The sequence below is a fragment of the Panulirus ornatus genome, chromosome 67 (assembly GCF_036320965.1).
Source record: "Panulirus ornatus isolate Po-2019 chromosome 67, ASM3632096v1, whole genome shotgun sequence".
In the NCBI taxonomy this organism is placed as follows: Eukaryota; Metazoa; Arthropoda; class Malacostraca; order Decapoda; family Palinuridae; genus Panulirus; species Panulirus ornatus.
Window position 1 is genome coordinate 16,648,090 of NC_092290.1, and position 17,570 is coordinate 16,665,659.

General features: G+C 39.4%; 1 protein-coding gene across 3 annotated transcripts in view; it reads right to left on the bottom strand.

Moving 5' to 3' along the window:
* Window positions 1-17,570, bottom strand: part of Mtmr6 (Myotubularin related protein 6) — a 366,784-nt gene that overhangs the window by 44,067 nt on the left and 305,147 nt on the right. For all 3 annotated transcript variants that reach the window (XM_071659034.1, XM_071659033.1, XM_071659035.1), the window contains 5 exons: window positions 13,692-13,924; window positions 10,085-10,193; window positions 2,799-2,940; window positions 2,480-2,608; window positions 1,096-1,222 (listed from right to left, as the gene is read on the bottom strand). In XM_071659034.1, coding sequence (XP_071515135.1) covers window positions 1,096-1,222; window positions 2,480-2,608; window positions 2,799-2,940; window positions 10,085-10,193; window positions 13,692-13,924 — 740 coding nt within the window. The remainder of the gene's footprint in view (window positions 1-1,095; window positions 1,223-2,479; window positions 2,609-2,798; window positions 2,941-10,084; window positions 10,194-13,691; window positions 13,925-17,570) is intronic.

The window sequence follows — 17,570 nt, forward strand, 5'->3', positions numbered from 1 at the left end:
AATAAATCAGCCCTGTAAATATGAAAAACAAATTCTCAGGAGTAATGCAAATTTCCAAATAAATACTCAGTGCATCAAGAACCATAAGAGAGCCATATGAATGAAAGAAAGTGAGAGGGAACTTGAAATGGTCAACCTTCTGATCCCGCTGGAGAGAAGGAAAACAAACACAGACTATCATGTTGGACAAACTCAAAAGATCCTAAAAAAACAGGAAACCTGGGCTTCTTGATTAGTTTCAAGGTGCTAGAGCTCCTTAATCCTGCAGGGAACAAAAAGCCCACCATTAGAGAAAATATGCATAAAGAAACATAAAGATATATACTGGGAGCGACATGCTGTCAATGGACTGAACCAAGGCATGTGAAGCATCTGAGGTAAACCATGGAAAGGTCTGTGGTACCTGGATGTGGAAAGGAAGCAGTGGTTTCAGTGCATTACATATGACAGCTAGAGACTGAGTGTGAACAAATGTGGACTTTTTGTCTGTTTTCCTGGTGCTGCCTTGATGATACAGGGGGTAGTGATGCTATTTCCTGTGGAGCGGGGTAATACCAGGAATGGATGAAGATCCTTTAATTCCGACCAACACCCAATAGAATTGACAAAGACTCTTGATAATTCAACCAAAGATGCTGTCAAAACTTGGCTTATGCGAAGTGTTCAACCAGTGTTTAGCCTGACAAAGTTCAAGATTGCAAAGTTAATTTAGGTTCATGACATGACTAAAATAAGAAGCTTGAGGAGTCTGGATTTCATCACTTTGATTATAATCAACTTATCAGTGATTCAGGCTCTACCAGGGAGGATATAGAAGCTTTCAGAATGTTTTTAACTCATACTTCACATTAAAACCAAACAAACAGCATAACCCTTTAGAAATTGCATTAAATGAGGTAAATTCAATACGAACCCAAAAGATGCTCATGCTACTGCCCTGATAATTATAATATTTAAACTTGAGGTGTTTGAAAAATTATGGAAACTCTATTGCACTTAAATCATATTTGTTTCTGTCACTAAGCTGACCTAACTGTACTTGTTCAATTTATGACATGCTGTTACCAGGAAGGAAGTACAACAAAAAAGACCCACCTTTGTGAGGAATTCAGCTTGGTCAGTGAGTGCCTGTGTGTGTTCAGTAGTGGCAGCCAGCAAGTCTCCTACTGGCTCTCGTGGATGGATGCCATTTTCAAACCGATTATACATTCCACGCCAAAATCTGTACATAAGACCAAGTAACAACACTACGAAACGGATCATGAAAACAAGAGCAATTTCTTTCCAGTTCCTCCATCCTTACTCTCATTAAATTACCTCTATCCCCCAAAAAGTCAGCAGAAACATAATATACCTATATCAATTTTTTTTTTTCTTTTTTTCTTTTTTAAACTATTTGCCATTTCCCGCATTAGCGAGGTAGTGTTAAGAACAGAGGACTGGGCCTTTGAGGGAATATCCTCACCTGGCCCCCTTCTCTGTTCCTTCTTTTGGAAAATTAAAAAAGAAAAAAACAAAAATGAGAGGGGAGGATTTCCAGCCCCCCACTCCCTCCCCTTTTAGTCGCCTTCTACGACACGCAGGGAATACGTGGGAAGTATTCTTTCTCCCCTATCCCCAGGGATAATCAAATTTACAATACATTTCTATTTCCCTTAATCCAGCATCAAATTCCTCATTAGAAAATCATCTACTTCACACAAAAGCTGTCTCTGCTTAACACAGTTTCATCCAGAAATTCTTTAGATTTTTCCAACATACACTTTTCTGAATCAGACATTTTCTTAACAACTTCCCAAGTATTTCTTGCATGTTTCAGAAAGCAACAAAAAGGGGTGGGAGTGGGAGGCTGGAAATCCTCCTCTCATGTCTTAATTTTCCAAAAGAATGAACTGAGAATGGGGCCAAGTAAGGATTTTTCCCTCTAAGGTTTAGTCATCTGTTCTAGACACTACCTCTGATGCAAGAAATGATGCGGGAAAAGCAATTATACAGCTCTAGTGGCTGATTTATGAGAGAAACTCCAGAAGTTGGTGACTGAGTTTGAAAAAGTATGTGAAAGGAGAAAGTTGGGAGTAAATGTGAATAAGAGCAAGGTTATTAGGTTCAGTAGGACAAGTTAATTGGGATGTAAGTTTGAAAGGAGAAAAATTGGAGGAAGTAAAGCATTTTAGATATCTGAGAGTGGAGCTAGCTGTGGATGGAAACATGGAAGAGGAGGTGAGTGACAGGGTGGGGGAGGGGGCGAAGGTTTTGGGAGGGATAAAGAATGTATGTAAGGAGAGAACATTATCTCAGAGAGCAAAAATATGGTTAAGTACTCAATCAAATGAAGGAAGGATGCAGTAATCTGGTTTGTTCAAAACATGGTCAATTATTCAATCAAATGAAGGGAGGTTGCAGCAGTCCAATTTACGAATTTTCCATGAAAATAGAGAAAACAATAAAAACATGTTATGCCTACTGAAAATCATCATACCTGATACTTTGAGGGCAGAGGTTGAGCCTCAATACATCTGCAGTTGAATCTCTGCGATACAGTGGATTTCTGTGCTCACTCTCATGACATCTCATGTATCCCCAAAGTGAATACGTTCTCTCTGCTAATCTGAAAAACCAAAAGATATTTACAAGTTTATGCTAATGTAAAAAAGAAACACCTTAATAGACTACATGTAAAGATCTTGAACATACAAATAAGAAATGAATGATCAAATAAATGTCAATCATACACATACCAATAATCTATATTCTTCAATGATCCATGAACTATAACCAAAATCTAAATCATTCTTTACCTTAAGTCAACTCTGTCTTTCTGACAGTTACCAATGAATGTACCAAACTGGGATGAATACACATGGTCATGAAGTACAAGGAGATATCTCTCATTAAATTCAAAGGCAGATGGTAGGATTTGTTGTAGCTGCCATACACAATCTGGATGGTAAGAAATAAAATAAAACCAACATTAATCCATTCTAAAATGAACTCTCACTACTTTACAAGCAAATCATTACAAACAAATACATGAATGAATATATATATCCTGGTTTCCCAATCTTCCTCCTCAGGTTCAATCCACTGTGCCCACACAGTTCAACCCCTCCACATCGCTTCCAATCACCTCTTTTTATTTGCCATCCTTCTACTCCTGCATGTTAGGCCCTGATCGTCAAATCACTCATCTCCACCTCAATTGTCTCCCAATTCTCTTCCCTTCACCTCTGACACATCCTACTGCGCCAACTCTTCTAGTCAACTTTCCTCGCTCAATTCTCTACATGTGAACCACTTTCATACACTACGTACCCACTTTCTTTCCACATTTTCTTACTTTCATACTTTTCAACTCCCAAAATATTTCGCTCCCTCCACCCTATTCCATTCCACCATCCAGTTCCTCCACACTCAATCATACCCAGCCTTCAAAACATATAACATTCTCACATTTTTCCTTCAAACTACCCCATTTGCTTGACCAACCCACTACAATACCTGCTCTTATACCGTTAATTTCTCTTCACTTACCAACCACACAGCTTGGTTTCTACAAATCAGCCCCAGACTGTCATCCACCCAACACCTGTGACTTCACTCTCGCTTCCACTGGTTCATATCGTTTGCCTCATTGCAAATACTCGTGTGTTTGGTCGATCCTGAACCAAATGTAACAGATTAAGACGAATGATTTGGTAGACAAGCAGAGCAGTGCAAAGCTTTCGAACTGAAGCCACAACTCGTTTTGACATTGCTGGTAAATTTATTAAAAAAAGAACTTTTCTTGCTGTTGAGATATTCAATGTATCCCATGTCATGGATAATTGCCTGAGACTTCGCAGAGAGCATGCATATGTCCAGTGTCAAAGGCTTACCCAGATAAAGTGTACTCAAATCAATATAGTTTTTAAGTATTTCCTGACAACATTTTAAAGAGATGAACGTGAAGCATGTACAGACATCACACTTGAAACCGTGGTTTCAGCCTTAAGGATGTGATGATCTAGCATGCTTTCCCTTTAAAAATATAAATACCTTAGAAAAACAATGTTTGTTACTTAGATGGACATATAAGATTGAGAGAGATGCTCTGTGAATACTCTAGTATATTTGGATAGTTGCTAGACAGGAAAGTTTTTTTGAGGATGATTGAATGATGAAGAGAGAATGATTGGTTCCAGTTAATCCAGTTGCCAGGGATGTTGTCTCAGTGTTATCTTTGTACAATGGCACTATGCACGCATTCCGCCAATCCTCAGGCACCTCACCATGAGTCATACATACATTAAATAACCTTACCAACCAGTCAACAATACAGTCACCCCCTTTTTTAATAAATTCCACTGCAATACCATCCAAACCTGCTGCCTTGCCGGCTTTCATCTTCCGCAAAGCTTTTACTACCTCTTCTCTGTTTACCAAATCATTTTCCCTAACCCTCTCAATTTGCACACCACCTCGACCAAAACACCCTATATCTGCCACTCTGTCATGAGACACATTCAACAAACCTTCAAAATACTCATTCCATCTCCTTCTCACATCACCACTACTTGTTATCACCTCCCCATTTACGCCCTTCACTGAAGTTCCCATTTGCTCCCTTGTCTTACGCACCCTATTTACCTCCTTCCAGAACATCTTTTTATTCTCCCTAAAATTTACTGATAGTCTCTCACCCCAACTCTCATTTGCCCTTTTTTTCACCTCTTGCACCTTTCTCTTGACCTCCTGTCTCTTTCTTTTATACTTCTCCCACTCAATTGCATTTTTTCCCTGCAAAAATCGTCCAAATGCCTCTCTCTTCTCTTTCACTAATACTCTTACTTCTTCATCCCACCACTCACTACCCTTTCTAAACAGCCCACCTCCCACTCTTCTCATGCCACAAGCATCTTTTGCGCAATCCATCACTGATTCCCTAAATACATCCCATTCCTCCCCCACTCCCCTTACTTCCATTGTTCTCACCTTTTTCCATTCTGTACACAGTCTCTCCTGGTACTTCCCCACACAGGTCTCCTTCCCAAGCTCACTTACTCTCACCACCTTCTTCACCCCAACATTCACTCCTCTTTTCTGAAAACCCATACTAATCTTCACCTTAGCCTCCACAAGATAATGATCAGACATCCCTCCAGTTGCACCTCTCAGCACATTAACATCCAAAAGTCTCTCTTTCGCACGCCTGTCAATTAACACGTAATCCAATAACGCTCTCTGGCCATCTCTCATACTTACATAAGTATACTTATGTATATCTCGCTTTTTAAACCAGGTATTCCCAATCATCAGTCCTTTTTCAGCACATAAATCTACAAGCTCTTCACCATTTCCATTTACAACACTGAACACCCCATGCATACCAATTATTCCCTCAACTGCCACATTACTCACCTTTGCATTCAAATCACCCATCACTATAACCCGGTCTCGTGCATCAAAACCGCTAACACACTCATTCAGCTGCTCCCAAAACACTTGCCTCTCATGATCTTTCTTCTCATGCCCAGGTGCATATGCACCAATAATCACCCACCTCTCTCCATCAACTTTCAATTTTACCCATATTAATCAAGAATTTACTTTCTTACATTCTATCACATACTCCCACAACTCCTGTTTCAGGAGTATTGCTACTCCTTCCTATTCATAATTTATTATACTTTGTCGCTGTCTCCCGCGTCAGCGAGGTAGCACAAGGAAACAGACGAAAGAATGGCCCAACCCACCCATATACACATGTATATACATAAATGTCCACACACGCACATATACATACCTATACATTTCAACGTATACATATATACATACACAGATATATAAATATATACATATATACATTATTCATACTTGCTGCCTTTATTCATTCCCATTGCCACCCTGCCACACATGAAATGACAACCCCCTCCCCCCGCATGCATGCAAGGTAGCGCTAGGAAAAGACAACAAAGGCCACATTCATTCACACTCAATCTCTAGCTGTCATGTATAGTGCACCAAAACCACAGGTCCCTTTCCACTTCCAGCCCCACAAAACTTTCCATGGTTTACCCCAGATGCTTCACATGCCCAGGTTCAATCCACTGACAGCACGTCGACCCCGGTATACCACATCGTTCCAATTCACTCTATTCCTTGCATGCCTTTCACCCTCCTGCATGTTCAGGCCCTGATCGCTCAAAATCTTTTTCACTTCATCCTTCCACCTCCAATTTGGTCTCCCAATTCTCCTTGTTCCCTTCACCTCTGACACATATATCCTCTTTGTCAATCTTTTCTCACTCATTCTCTCTATGTGACCAAACCATTTCAATACACCTTCTGCTCTCTCCACCACATTCTTTTTATTACCACACATCTCTCTTACCCTTTCATTACTTAGTCGATCAAACCACCTCACACCACATATTGTCCTCAAACATCTCATTTCCAACACATCCACTCTCCTCCGCACAACTCTATCTATAGCCCACGCCTTGCAACCATATAACATTGTTGGAATCACTTTTCCTTCAAACATACCCATTTTTGCCTTCCAAGATAATGTTCTCGTCTTCCACACATTTTTCAACGCTCCCAGAACTTCCGCCCCCTCCACCACCCTGTGACTCACTTCTGCTTCCATGGTTCTATCGGTTGGTAGAGTGGCAGATATAGGGTGTTTGGGTCGAGGTGGTGTGCAAAGTGAGAGGGTCAGGGAGAATGATTTGGTAGACAGAGAAGAGGCAGTGAAAGCTTTGCGGAAGGTGAAAGCCAGCAAGGCGGTGGGTTTGGATGGCATTGCTGTGTAATTTATTAAAAAAAGAGGTGACTGTGTTCTTGACTGGTTGGTAGGGATATTCAATGTATGTATGGTTCATGGTGAATTGCCTGAGGAATGGCAGAATGCATGCATAGTGCCAGTGTACAAAGGCAAACAGGATAAAGGTGAGTGCTCAAATTACAGAGGTATAAGTTTGTTGAGTATTCCTGGGAAATTATATGGGAGGGTTTGAGAGGGTTGAGAGGGTGAAGGCATGTACAGAGCATCAGATTGGGGAAGAGCAGTGTGGTTTCAGAAGTGGTAGAGGATGTGTAGATCAGGTGTTTGCTTTAAAGAATATATGTGAGAAATACTTAGAAAAACAGATGGATTTGTATGTAGCATTTATGGATCTGGAGAAGGCATATAAGAGTTGAGAGAGATGCTCTGTGGAAGGTATTAAAAGTATATGTGTGGGAAATAAGTTGCTAGAAGCAGTGAAAAGTTTTTATTGAGGATGTAAGTCATGTGAATGAGTAGGAAGAGAGGAAAATGATTGGTTCCCAGTAAATGCCAGTTTGCAGCAGGGATGTGTGATGTCTCCATGGTGGTTTAATTTGTTTATGTATGGGGTTGTTAGGGAGGTGAATGCAAGAGTTTTGGAGAGAGAGGCAAGTATGCAGGCTGTTGTAGATGAAAGCCTTGGGAAGTGAGTCAGTTGTTGTTCACTGATGATACAGCACTAGTGGCTGATTCAGGTGAGAAACTGCAAAAGCTGGTGACTGAGTTTGGTAAAGTGTGTGAAAGAAGAAAGCTGAGAGTAAGTGTGAATAAGAGCAAGGTTATTAGGTTCAGTAGGGTTGAGGGAAAAGTAAATTGGGAGGTGAGTTTGAATGGAGAAAAACAGGAGGAAGTGAAGTGTTTTAGATATCTGGGAGTGGATTTGGCAGCGGATGGAACCATGGAAGTGGAAGTGAGTCACAGGGTGTGGGAGGGGGTGAAAGTTCTGGGAGCGTTGAAGAATGTGTGGAAGGTGAGAACGTTATCTCGAAGAGCAAAAATGGGTGTTTGAAGGAATAGTGGTTCCAACAATGTTATATGGTTGTGAGGCATGGGCTATAAATAGGGTTGTGCAGAGGAGGGTGGATGTATTGGAAATGAGATGTTTGAGGACAATATGTGGTGTGAGGTAGGTTGATCGAATAAGTAATGAAAGGGTAAGATAGATGTGTGGTAATAAAAAGAGTGTGGTTGAGAGAGCAGAAGAGGGTGTATTGAAATGGTTTGGTCACATGGACAGAATGAGTGAGGAAAGTTTTACAAAGAGGATATATGTGTCAGAGGTGGGGGGAATGAGAAGTGGGAAACCAAATTGGAGGTGGAAGGATGGAGTGAAAAAGATTTTGAGCAATCGGGGCCTGAACATGCAGGAGGGTGAAAGGCACGCACGGAATAGTGTGAATTGGAACAATGTGGTATACCAAGGTCAACATGCTGTCAATGGATTGAACCAGGGTATGTGAAGCATCTGGGGTAAACAAAAGAAAGTTTTGTGGGGCCTAGATGTGGAAAGGGAGCTGTGGTTTCAGTGCATTACACATGACAGCTAAAGACTGAGTGTAAGCGAATGTGTGCTTTTGTCCTTTCCTAGTGCTACCTCGCAAGGGGAGGGGGATGCTATTTCATGTGTGGTGGGGTGGCAACGGAAATTAATAAAGGCAGCAAGTATGAATTATGTACACGTGCATATATGTATATGTCTGTGTATGTATATATATGTATACACTGAAATGTATAGGTATGTATATGTGCATGTGTGGATGTGTATATATATATACATGTGTATGTGGGTGGGTTGGGCCATTCTTTCGTCCATTTCCTTGCGCTACCTTGCTAACGTGGGAGACAGTGACAAAATATAATAAAATAAAATATATATTTCTGGTAACAAGAAAATTACTTGTAAATTTCTTCTGTACAGGTAATAAATAAAAAATACAGTTATATAGTGAGCTTAGTGTATCTAGAGTGAAATCAAGTCTGGAAAGAACTATTAAGGTGTGTACTGTGCTTATGTGTGTGAAATCCCACCAGGGAAAACCATAATCATATCACTGTCTTGGAGCTACACAGTATCCAAGTTACCCCTCCCATCTCAGTACCTTACCAAATAAAATAAGACATAAAGTATACTACTATTTGGGGGTTTTCTTATATATGAATAATATGCAAATATTCTCTATTCTTTTTCTAACCCACAGAGAGGGGAGATTAATTATCTAGATTTGCAGTTATGGGTAGAAGATGAGCACTGTAGTTAATACCACCATGTAATGGCTAAGTTTGTTTTATTCAGTTTTGGGGCTACATCTGTTCTTTAGGAATAAATCTCCAATACTAAACCCAAAATCCAGAAAATGTCATCATTTGGCAACTGCCCACCCCTCAGTTGCCAGATTTGATATGTTCAACTCTAGTGGAAAGTATGTTCACAAAAGCACAAGTAAATGGTAAGTACCCTTAAAAGAAAATCAAAGCATAATGTGTTTGGAAACAAAACATGAAAGATGAATGAGGAAACACTTAGGGTGACTGTAATATTTGTAGCAAATTTAGCAAGGCTGGTCCTGCTGAGGATAAAAGTGTGCTGAACAGACATAAGCCAACCTATATCAGTTAAACAGTTTCATCATTGTTAACAATATGAAAGATAGCAATCATCCACATTAAATTCTTAGAAAGTATACTAATCAAGTTTTCTCATTTCTTCATTATAATGCATTTTCACTATCAGTGACCTATCTATGTATCTATCTATATCTCTTATATCTGTTCCCTTTGGGAACTCCATCATGTGGGTGGCCACAGCAAAAGAGTCTCCATAACGGGTGAACTCCAGTGCCACTTCTTAAACTTAAGTGCCTCATCCTTAACAGGCCACTGGCAAAGGGCAACTCTGGTGCAGTGTTTTCAGAGGCTCCTATCTAATGTTCAAACCAACTACTTCAATCTAAAGTGTCTACATAACATTCTAACCTACTAAGTCTACCTAATGCTCCCAGCTAATATTCCTTCTTACTACTTCTAATGATTCTACTTAATGCTCCAGTAGAATGTTCCTATCTACTGCTCCTACCATTTTGCCAAAAGGCAGGGTTAGTGAACTGCACTCACTGCAGAAAAATCTAGAGTTACTAAGAATGTTGTCAAGTGTTATGTTTGACATGGACAGATTATATGTTTGTGGCCAGAATGCCAACAGTTCACATGTGGGTGAAGCAGAAAGAAAAGACAGCTACCTGAGTCAAAGGAGTGATTAATAACGGATATATATAATACCAATGAACTGTGTGAAGATTGGAGACACCTCCTTGCTATCTCCTTGTATGTGTCCACAACGATCAGTGAACTTATGGCCAAATGCCAGCCACTCCTTTTCAATCAATATCTGTGGGGAAAAAAATACATCAGTATTTCCAAGACATGTGCATTGAAGAAAAAGAATGGTATCCAACCACTAAAGTTATGGAAATAATGTTCACCTAAAAATAAGTGTTATTCAAATATATTCTTCTTTACAGAATACTTCATTGATCTAAGTAAGAATATCTTATTAACCTCTTCATTCATATATTCAGTCTCAAGTGTTAGTACATTTTACTGACATCATGTAATATTCCATTCTCTGTTTATGAGGTTTTGTGACAATATATGTACCAAAAATGCAATCTTTGGTGATTAATAGCTAACCATGCAAGAAGCTTAAATAAATGGAAGAAATGCAACAGTAAAGACACAGGAAAGGAGCAGAGCTTTGGCAAAGTGAGAAGCATCAAGTTAAGTCTCCCCAAGAAACTATTTTGTGTCGAGCTAAGGGTCAAATTACAAATCTCAACGTACCACATAGCAACAAGTCAAAGAAATCAAGATAATATGATTATATGTCCTCATGACTGTAAAACTACAAATACTCATACATTCTAACATCCCTCTAAGCTTTATATTTCCTATCTATATCCTTACACCTTCCTCTTAGCCTTCCCTAATTTCTCCTTCCTTTCATTTCCCTCTTGTAAACTTCCCTAGTCAATCATCCTACATCCTTACATCCAAACCATCTATGCAATTCCCACTTCATTGTCACAACCACTCCTCACTATATACAAAGAAAATGCAATCAGTCCTCCTTCTCTTTATTTATCTTTATCCTATCAACTTCATTCGCATTTACACAAGGTGAATCAAGTGCATACAGCATCTCAGTTCACTCACATACATCCCAGGTTATGTCCAATTTGCTGATATGAACATGGGCTTCTACACTATTACAAGCACTTTTAATTTTTTCACACTACTCAGTGATTCTTCCTTCACAAAACAAATAATGCTATTGCATCTTTATCTGCAATACCTCTTGGCCTAACAATTTACTCTTCATCTCTCTGTCTCTTATCAATTATACTCCTTGATCTCTCTCTACAGTAATACATTTCTTCTTCACCAAACAATCATCTGCCATGTTTCCAACAAACCACATCATCTTGACATTATTTCTTTCTTCCATGCTCCATCTAATGATTTCCTCACACCAAAATCTTTCTCACCTTCATTCACTCTATTCCTCTAATTCCAAGTGTACTACCATGTGGTGTCCCTCTCACTTCTTATTTTCTACTTATGTGGACCTAGGATAACTTGGGATTCAATCCATCCAGAAGAGATGAGACAAACACTTCATCATGCAAGCCTCTTGTTCACTTTTCACTTAAATTCTTCCCATTCACCACAGCTTTCAGTCTACCTCCAGTTCACACTCCCTACACAATTCTATTGTCATCTTTAGCTTTCCCACTATCATCCTAACCAATCATAAGTAACAAATAAACTCAATAGCAACTAGTTTTTCTCCTATAAATCTGATGTTACACTTTCATCATCTGTTTCCCCACAAACATTATCAAAGTAACCTAACATTCTATAAAACTAACACATAGAAAATATAAGAAAGGACATAGGTCCAGTGGGAAGAATTGGGGGATGGAGGACCAGCTGTGGAATCGTCCAGAGTTAGAAGACATTATGTACCAAAAACCTCAGCCTTATCAGTATGAGAGTTAGCAACAGAAGGATCAGGTCATAAAATGGGTGGAAAGGCACAATAACAAACTTATTGGAAATGCTTTTGATAAACATCCAGAAATATCATTCAGCATAATATCTTTCTATGAAGGTGTGCTTGACCCTTCAAATGATGCCTTTGTAATGATTCCAAACAGATATGTAGGCTGAGTAAGATTCAGTGGAAGGGAGGAGTTTAATGGCCTAATATGATCTGTCACTAATATCACAGGCATGAGAGATAGAGCAATCAAACCATGACTAAGGGATCTACAAACTTTCATTTTTTATAAATAATTGCTTTTCCTGCCTTAGCAAGGCAGCATCAAGAACATGCAGAGTAGAGCCTCATTTGCATAACCCACTCTCAAGCTGTCATGAAAACAAAGCCTACCATCAACAATCAAGCCCAACAGACTATTCAATGGATTTACTATTATGATTACGTAAATGCCACTCCTCTTGCGAGCTGTCTATATGTATCTCAGCCACTACAGCCTAAACCCACTGCATACATCTGGCAGCTGCTTCTCATAGTCTTTGTGTGGAGATCAGCCACATGAGGACTGACTATTATGATACTTCTTTCTTACTTATACCTTCATTTTGAACTGAAAGAGTCAGCTCTCAATCATCTAAGGAGCCAAAATTAATCTTTAGATTCTTCTCAAGCTCTTCACTTCTACTTCTTCAATCCAAGATGGCCATGACCACAGCATGTTTTTACATGTGACATATCATCTGCCATAAAAAATGTAATGCAAACTTGGCATATGTACTTTGTAATACTCATGGGAATACTGCTAACCGGGCAAATCTAACCAATCACTCACCAGCTGGTGACAGGAACTCATGAGATGCTCTGTATCTAATGTTTAATAATATCTGTGTATTATTTATGTATGAAAATAAATAAACAATATGTCAAGTGTACTGATGGGAAAGGAATATGTACATACAAAGAAAACACATGGTCTGATACAAGTTTACACTATACATATGTATGGTCACATATAAATAATACATATATTAAACTTATATCAACACACTGTATGCATTAATCTCAGTTAAGACAGAATATGTAAATTATAAAGATATATCACAGCATGTGCACATGAATCAGGACATCTGAAAATTACTCACTTAAACCTTGACATTTCAAATATCTTGGCTACCCTGAACATCAATATGCCAGCATCATACCAATCATGCATTTATATACCCTATATTCCCTCTTATTTCAAAATTCAAACTAATCATCTACTTGAGGGCACAACCAGCTTCAGTAGAAATTCATAAGGTTAGTCTGACTTGAAAATACAAAGTGTTTATCTTCTCAGCCATACACACAGGGTCTTTCAAAAGATCTGGTAATCTGATAAACTCAAGGATTGGCTGTTATGATACCTCCTTTTTCCCTGGAACAGCTAAGCTGTAGAATACTCTCTCTTCCTGTGTCTTACCCTCTTCACACAGCCTTTCTTCTTTTAAGTGTCAGGTCTACAAACACCCACAGAGCTCTAATTTCTACTTTCTTTCCCTTTAAGTTTTTCCTTTCATCCAAGTTGGCCATGATTAGGGCATGTTATCTGCCCATGCCATTTCATCATAAATAAAAATAAAATGCCTCAATGAATTACCGAGGCCATGGTTGTAGCAGTGATGAAACTCTTTACTATACTGCTTAATCAAAAACAACAAGACATAAAAAATGTACCAGGAAACATGGATTACTTACTACAGAGCATAGAGTGCACAATAAAATGATTATCTGTAGGTAATTTCTAAATAACATACATAACAGCATCTAATAAGACCAATTCCATACCTGGAACCCTTGTGTGGTGCGGTAGTATGGATCAAGTAGTAGTTGAGCCAGGGCACAAGTCTGGGCAGTACGATCCCACCCGTCAGAGCAGTGCACTAGTACACTAATGCCGTCAACTACAGAATTGGTAATGAACACAGCAGTGCCTAACACTGAGCGCACATGTTTTAGCCAGCCTGATGATTCCACACCACTGATAAACCCACTCATCGTGGGGGTTACTAGCTGGCATGCTGAAAGTAAAGGCAGTATGAGTTTAGGAATGGGAGGCAACCAAATCTGATTCCATGTCCCTCTCAACTGATAATGTTAATCTTTCTCTCACTTAAATGGCACATACAAATCTGTTTTTGACAGCTGTGTCACTTCAGAAATTCAGAAGTGAAGCATTTAAATTGTTAAAAGAAAAAAAGCAAAGCAAAATATATCACCTCATAAAATATGAGTGATGCTTCAATTTGTTCTCTTTTCCTTGCACATTTCACCTCTTTCCAAAAAATTTTCTTTTTTCTCCCTGATGCTCCCTGATACTCCCTTGTCCCAACTCTGATTTGCCCTCTTTTTCAGCCCCTTCACCTTCCTCTGGACCTCTAGTTGCTTCCTCTTCTACACCTTCCAATTGCTCTCACTCCTTTTCTGTAGGTACTGTAGGTAACGCCTATACAACTCTGTTTTCTCTTTCACTAACAATTTTACTTTATCCCACCACTCACTAACATTTCTCATGTGCCTACATCCCACCTTCCACCTGCAACATACTTCTCTCATACATCTATGTACAGCTTCCCTAAATACTTACCATTCTCCTAAATTTCCTTGGTTTTGTTTACACTCACATTTTGCCATTCCTCACCCAATCTCTCCTGCTATCTCCTCAAAGATGCCTCTTTGTCAAACTCACTCACTTTTACCCTCTTCTTCCTGTCTATATAATTTCCTCTTTCTTTAAAACTTCTGGAAACTTTCACCATAGCCCCCACCAAGAAGAAATGAGATGTTCAATCATCTGCCTTTCTCAAAAAATTTACATCAAAAATCTCTCTTTCTAGTATGCCTGTCAATTAATACATAATCCAGGAAAGCCCAACTCCCATTAATCCTACCCAACTGTGTATACTTATGTTGTTCCTTTTTTAAAACACATATTCCCAATTACCAGTCCTTTTACAGAACACAACTCCACAAGCTGTTCACCATTTTTGTTTACATAAAATGCACACCTATGCCCCCTAACTATACCCTTAACTGCTACATCATTCACTCTTGCATTCAAATCATCCTTCATTAATACTCAATTCTTTACATCAAAACTGCTGATATACTCTCTCAGCTCCACCCAAAATACTCACCTTTCCTTTTGACTCTTCTTACTACTAATTTAACAAGCACTAATAAATACTTAATCATCCACCCCTCATAATCCAATATAACTTTAACCTACACCTGGGGCTCACTTTCCTTTCACTCATTCACACACTCCCATAACTCCCTCAGCATCAATGCCAACCTTTCCTTTGCTCTAATTCTTACACTAACCCCAGACTTTACATGATGCACATTCCCAAACCATTCTTCCTCTTTCCCCTTGAGCTTAATTCCACTCAAAACCAGATCAAGGTCCTCTCCCCAAACATACCACCTATATCTCCCTTCTTTTCATCCCAATTACATCCACACATAGATACACCAAGCCTAAGCCTTAAGGAGGACAAGCATTCCTTGTCTGGCTCCTTCTCTGACTTTCAGTAATTAAAATGCAAGAAGGGGGAGGGCTACCAGGCCCACAACTCCAGCCCCTTTTAGATGCCTTTTACAACATAAAGGGAATATGGAGGTATGGGAACTTGTGTTTCATTCTCCTGTTTTGTTTTTTTGTTGTTTTTTTTAATATATATATATATATATATATATATATATATATATATATATATATATATATATATATATATATATATATATATATATATATATTTTTTTTCATACTATTTGCCATTTCCCGCGTTAGCGAGGTAGCGTTAAGAACAGAGAACTGGGTCTTAGAGGGAATATCCTCACCTGACCCCCTTCTCTGTTCCTTCTTTTGGAAAATTAAAAAAAAAACAAGAGAGGGGAAGATTTCCAGCCACCCGCTCCCTCCCCTTTTAGTCGCCTTCTACGACACACAGGGAATACGTGGGAAGTATTCTTTCTCCCCTATCCCCAGGGATAATATATATATATATATATATATATATATATATATATATATATATATATATATATATATATATATATATATATATATATAAACCCTGGGGATAGGGGATTAAGAATACTTCCCATGTATTCCCTGCGTGTCGTAGAAGGCGACTAAAAGGGGAGGGAGCGGGGGGCTGGAAATCCTCCCCTCTCTTTTTTTTTTTTTTTTTCCAAAAGAAGGAACAGAGGGGGCCAGGTGAGGATATTCCAAAAAAGGCCCAGTCCTCTGTTCTTAATGCTACCTCGCTAACGCGGGAAATGGCGAATAGTTTAAAAGAAAAAGATATATATATATATATATATATATATATATATATATATTTTTTTCTTTTTTTCATACTATTCGCCATGTCCCGCGATAGCGAGGTAGCATTAAGAACAGAGGACTGGGCCTTTGAGGGAATATCCTCACCTGGCCCTCTTCTCTGTTCCTTCTTTTGGAAAAAAAAAAAAAAAAAAAAAAAAAAAAAACGAGAGGGGAGGATTTCCAGCCCCCTGCTCCCTTCCCTTTTAGTCGCCTTCTACGACACGCAGGGAATACGTGGGAAGTATTCTTTCTCCCCTATATATATATATATATTTTTTTTTTATTTTCCAAAAGAAGGAACAGAGGGGGCCAGATGAGGATATTCCAAAAAAGGCCCAGTCCTCTGTTCCTAACGCTACCTCGCTAACGCGGGAAATGGCGAATAGTTTAAAAGAAAAAAAATATATATATATATATATATATATTTATTATTATTATTTTGCTTTGTCACTGTCTCCCTCGCCTACAAGGTAGCGCAAGGAAACAGACGAAAGAAATGGCCCAACCCACCCCCACACACATGCACACACAAACACAGGTCCACACATGCAAACATACACACCCACACATCCCAACGTACACACATATATACACACACAGACACACACATATACACACATGCACACAATTCACACTGTCTGCCCCTACTCACCCCCACTGCCACCCCGCCACACACGGAATAACATCCCCCTCCCCCCTCATGTGCGCAAGGCAGCGCCAGGAAAAGACAACAAAGGCCCCATTCGCTCACACTCAGTCTCCAGCTGTCATGCAATAATGCCCGAAACCACAGCTCCCTTTCCACATCCAGGCCCCACAGAACTTTCCATGGTTTACCCCAGATGCTTCACATGCCCTGATTCAATCCACTGACAGCACGTCGTCCCCGGTATACCACATCGATCTAATTCACTCTATTCCTTGCCCGCCTTTCACCCTCCTGCATGTTCAGGCCCCGATCACTCAAAATCTTTTTCACTCCATCTTTCCACCTCCAATTTGGTCTCCCATTTCTCCTTGTTCCCTCCACCTCTGACACATATATCCTCTTGGTCAATCTTTCCTCACTCATTCTCTCCATGTGACCAAACCATTTCAAAACACCCTCTTCTGCTCTCTCAACCACACTCTTTTTATTACTACTATTATTACTTACCCTATTTTATTATTACTTACTCGATCAAACCACCTCACACCACATATTGTCCTCAAACATCTCATTTCCAGCACATCCACTCTCCTGCGTACAACTCTATCCATAGCCCACGCCTCGCAACCACATTCTTCAAGGCTCCCAGAATTTTCGTCCCCTCCCCCACCCTATGATTCACTTC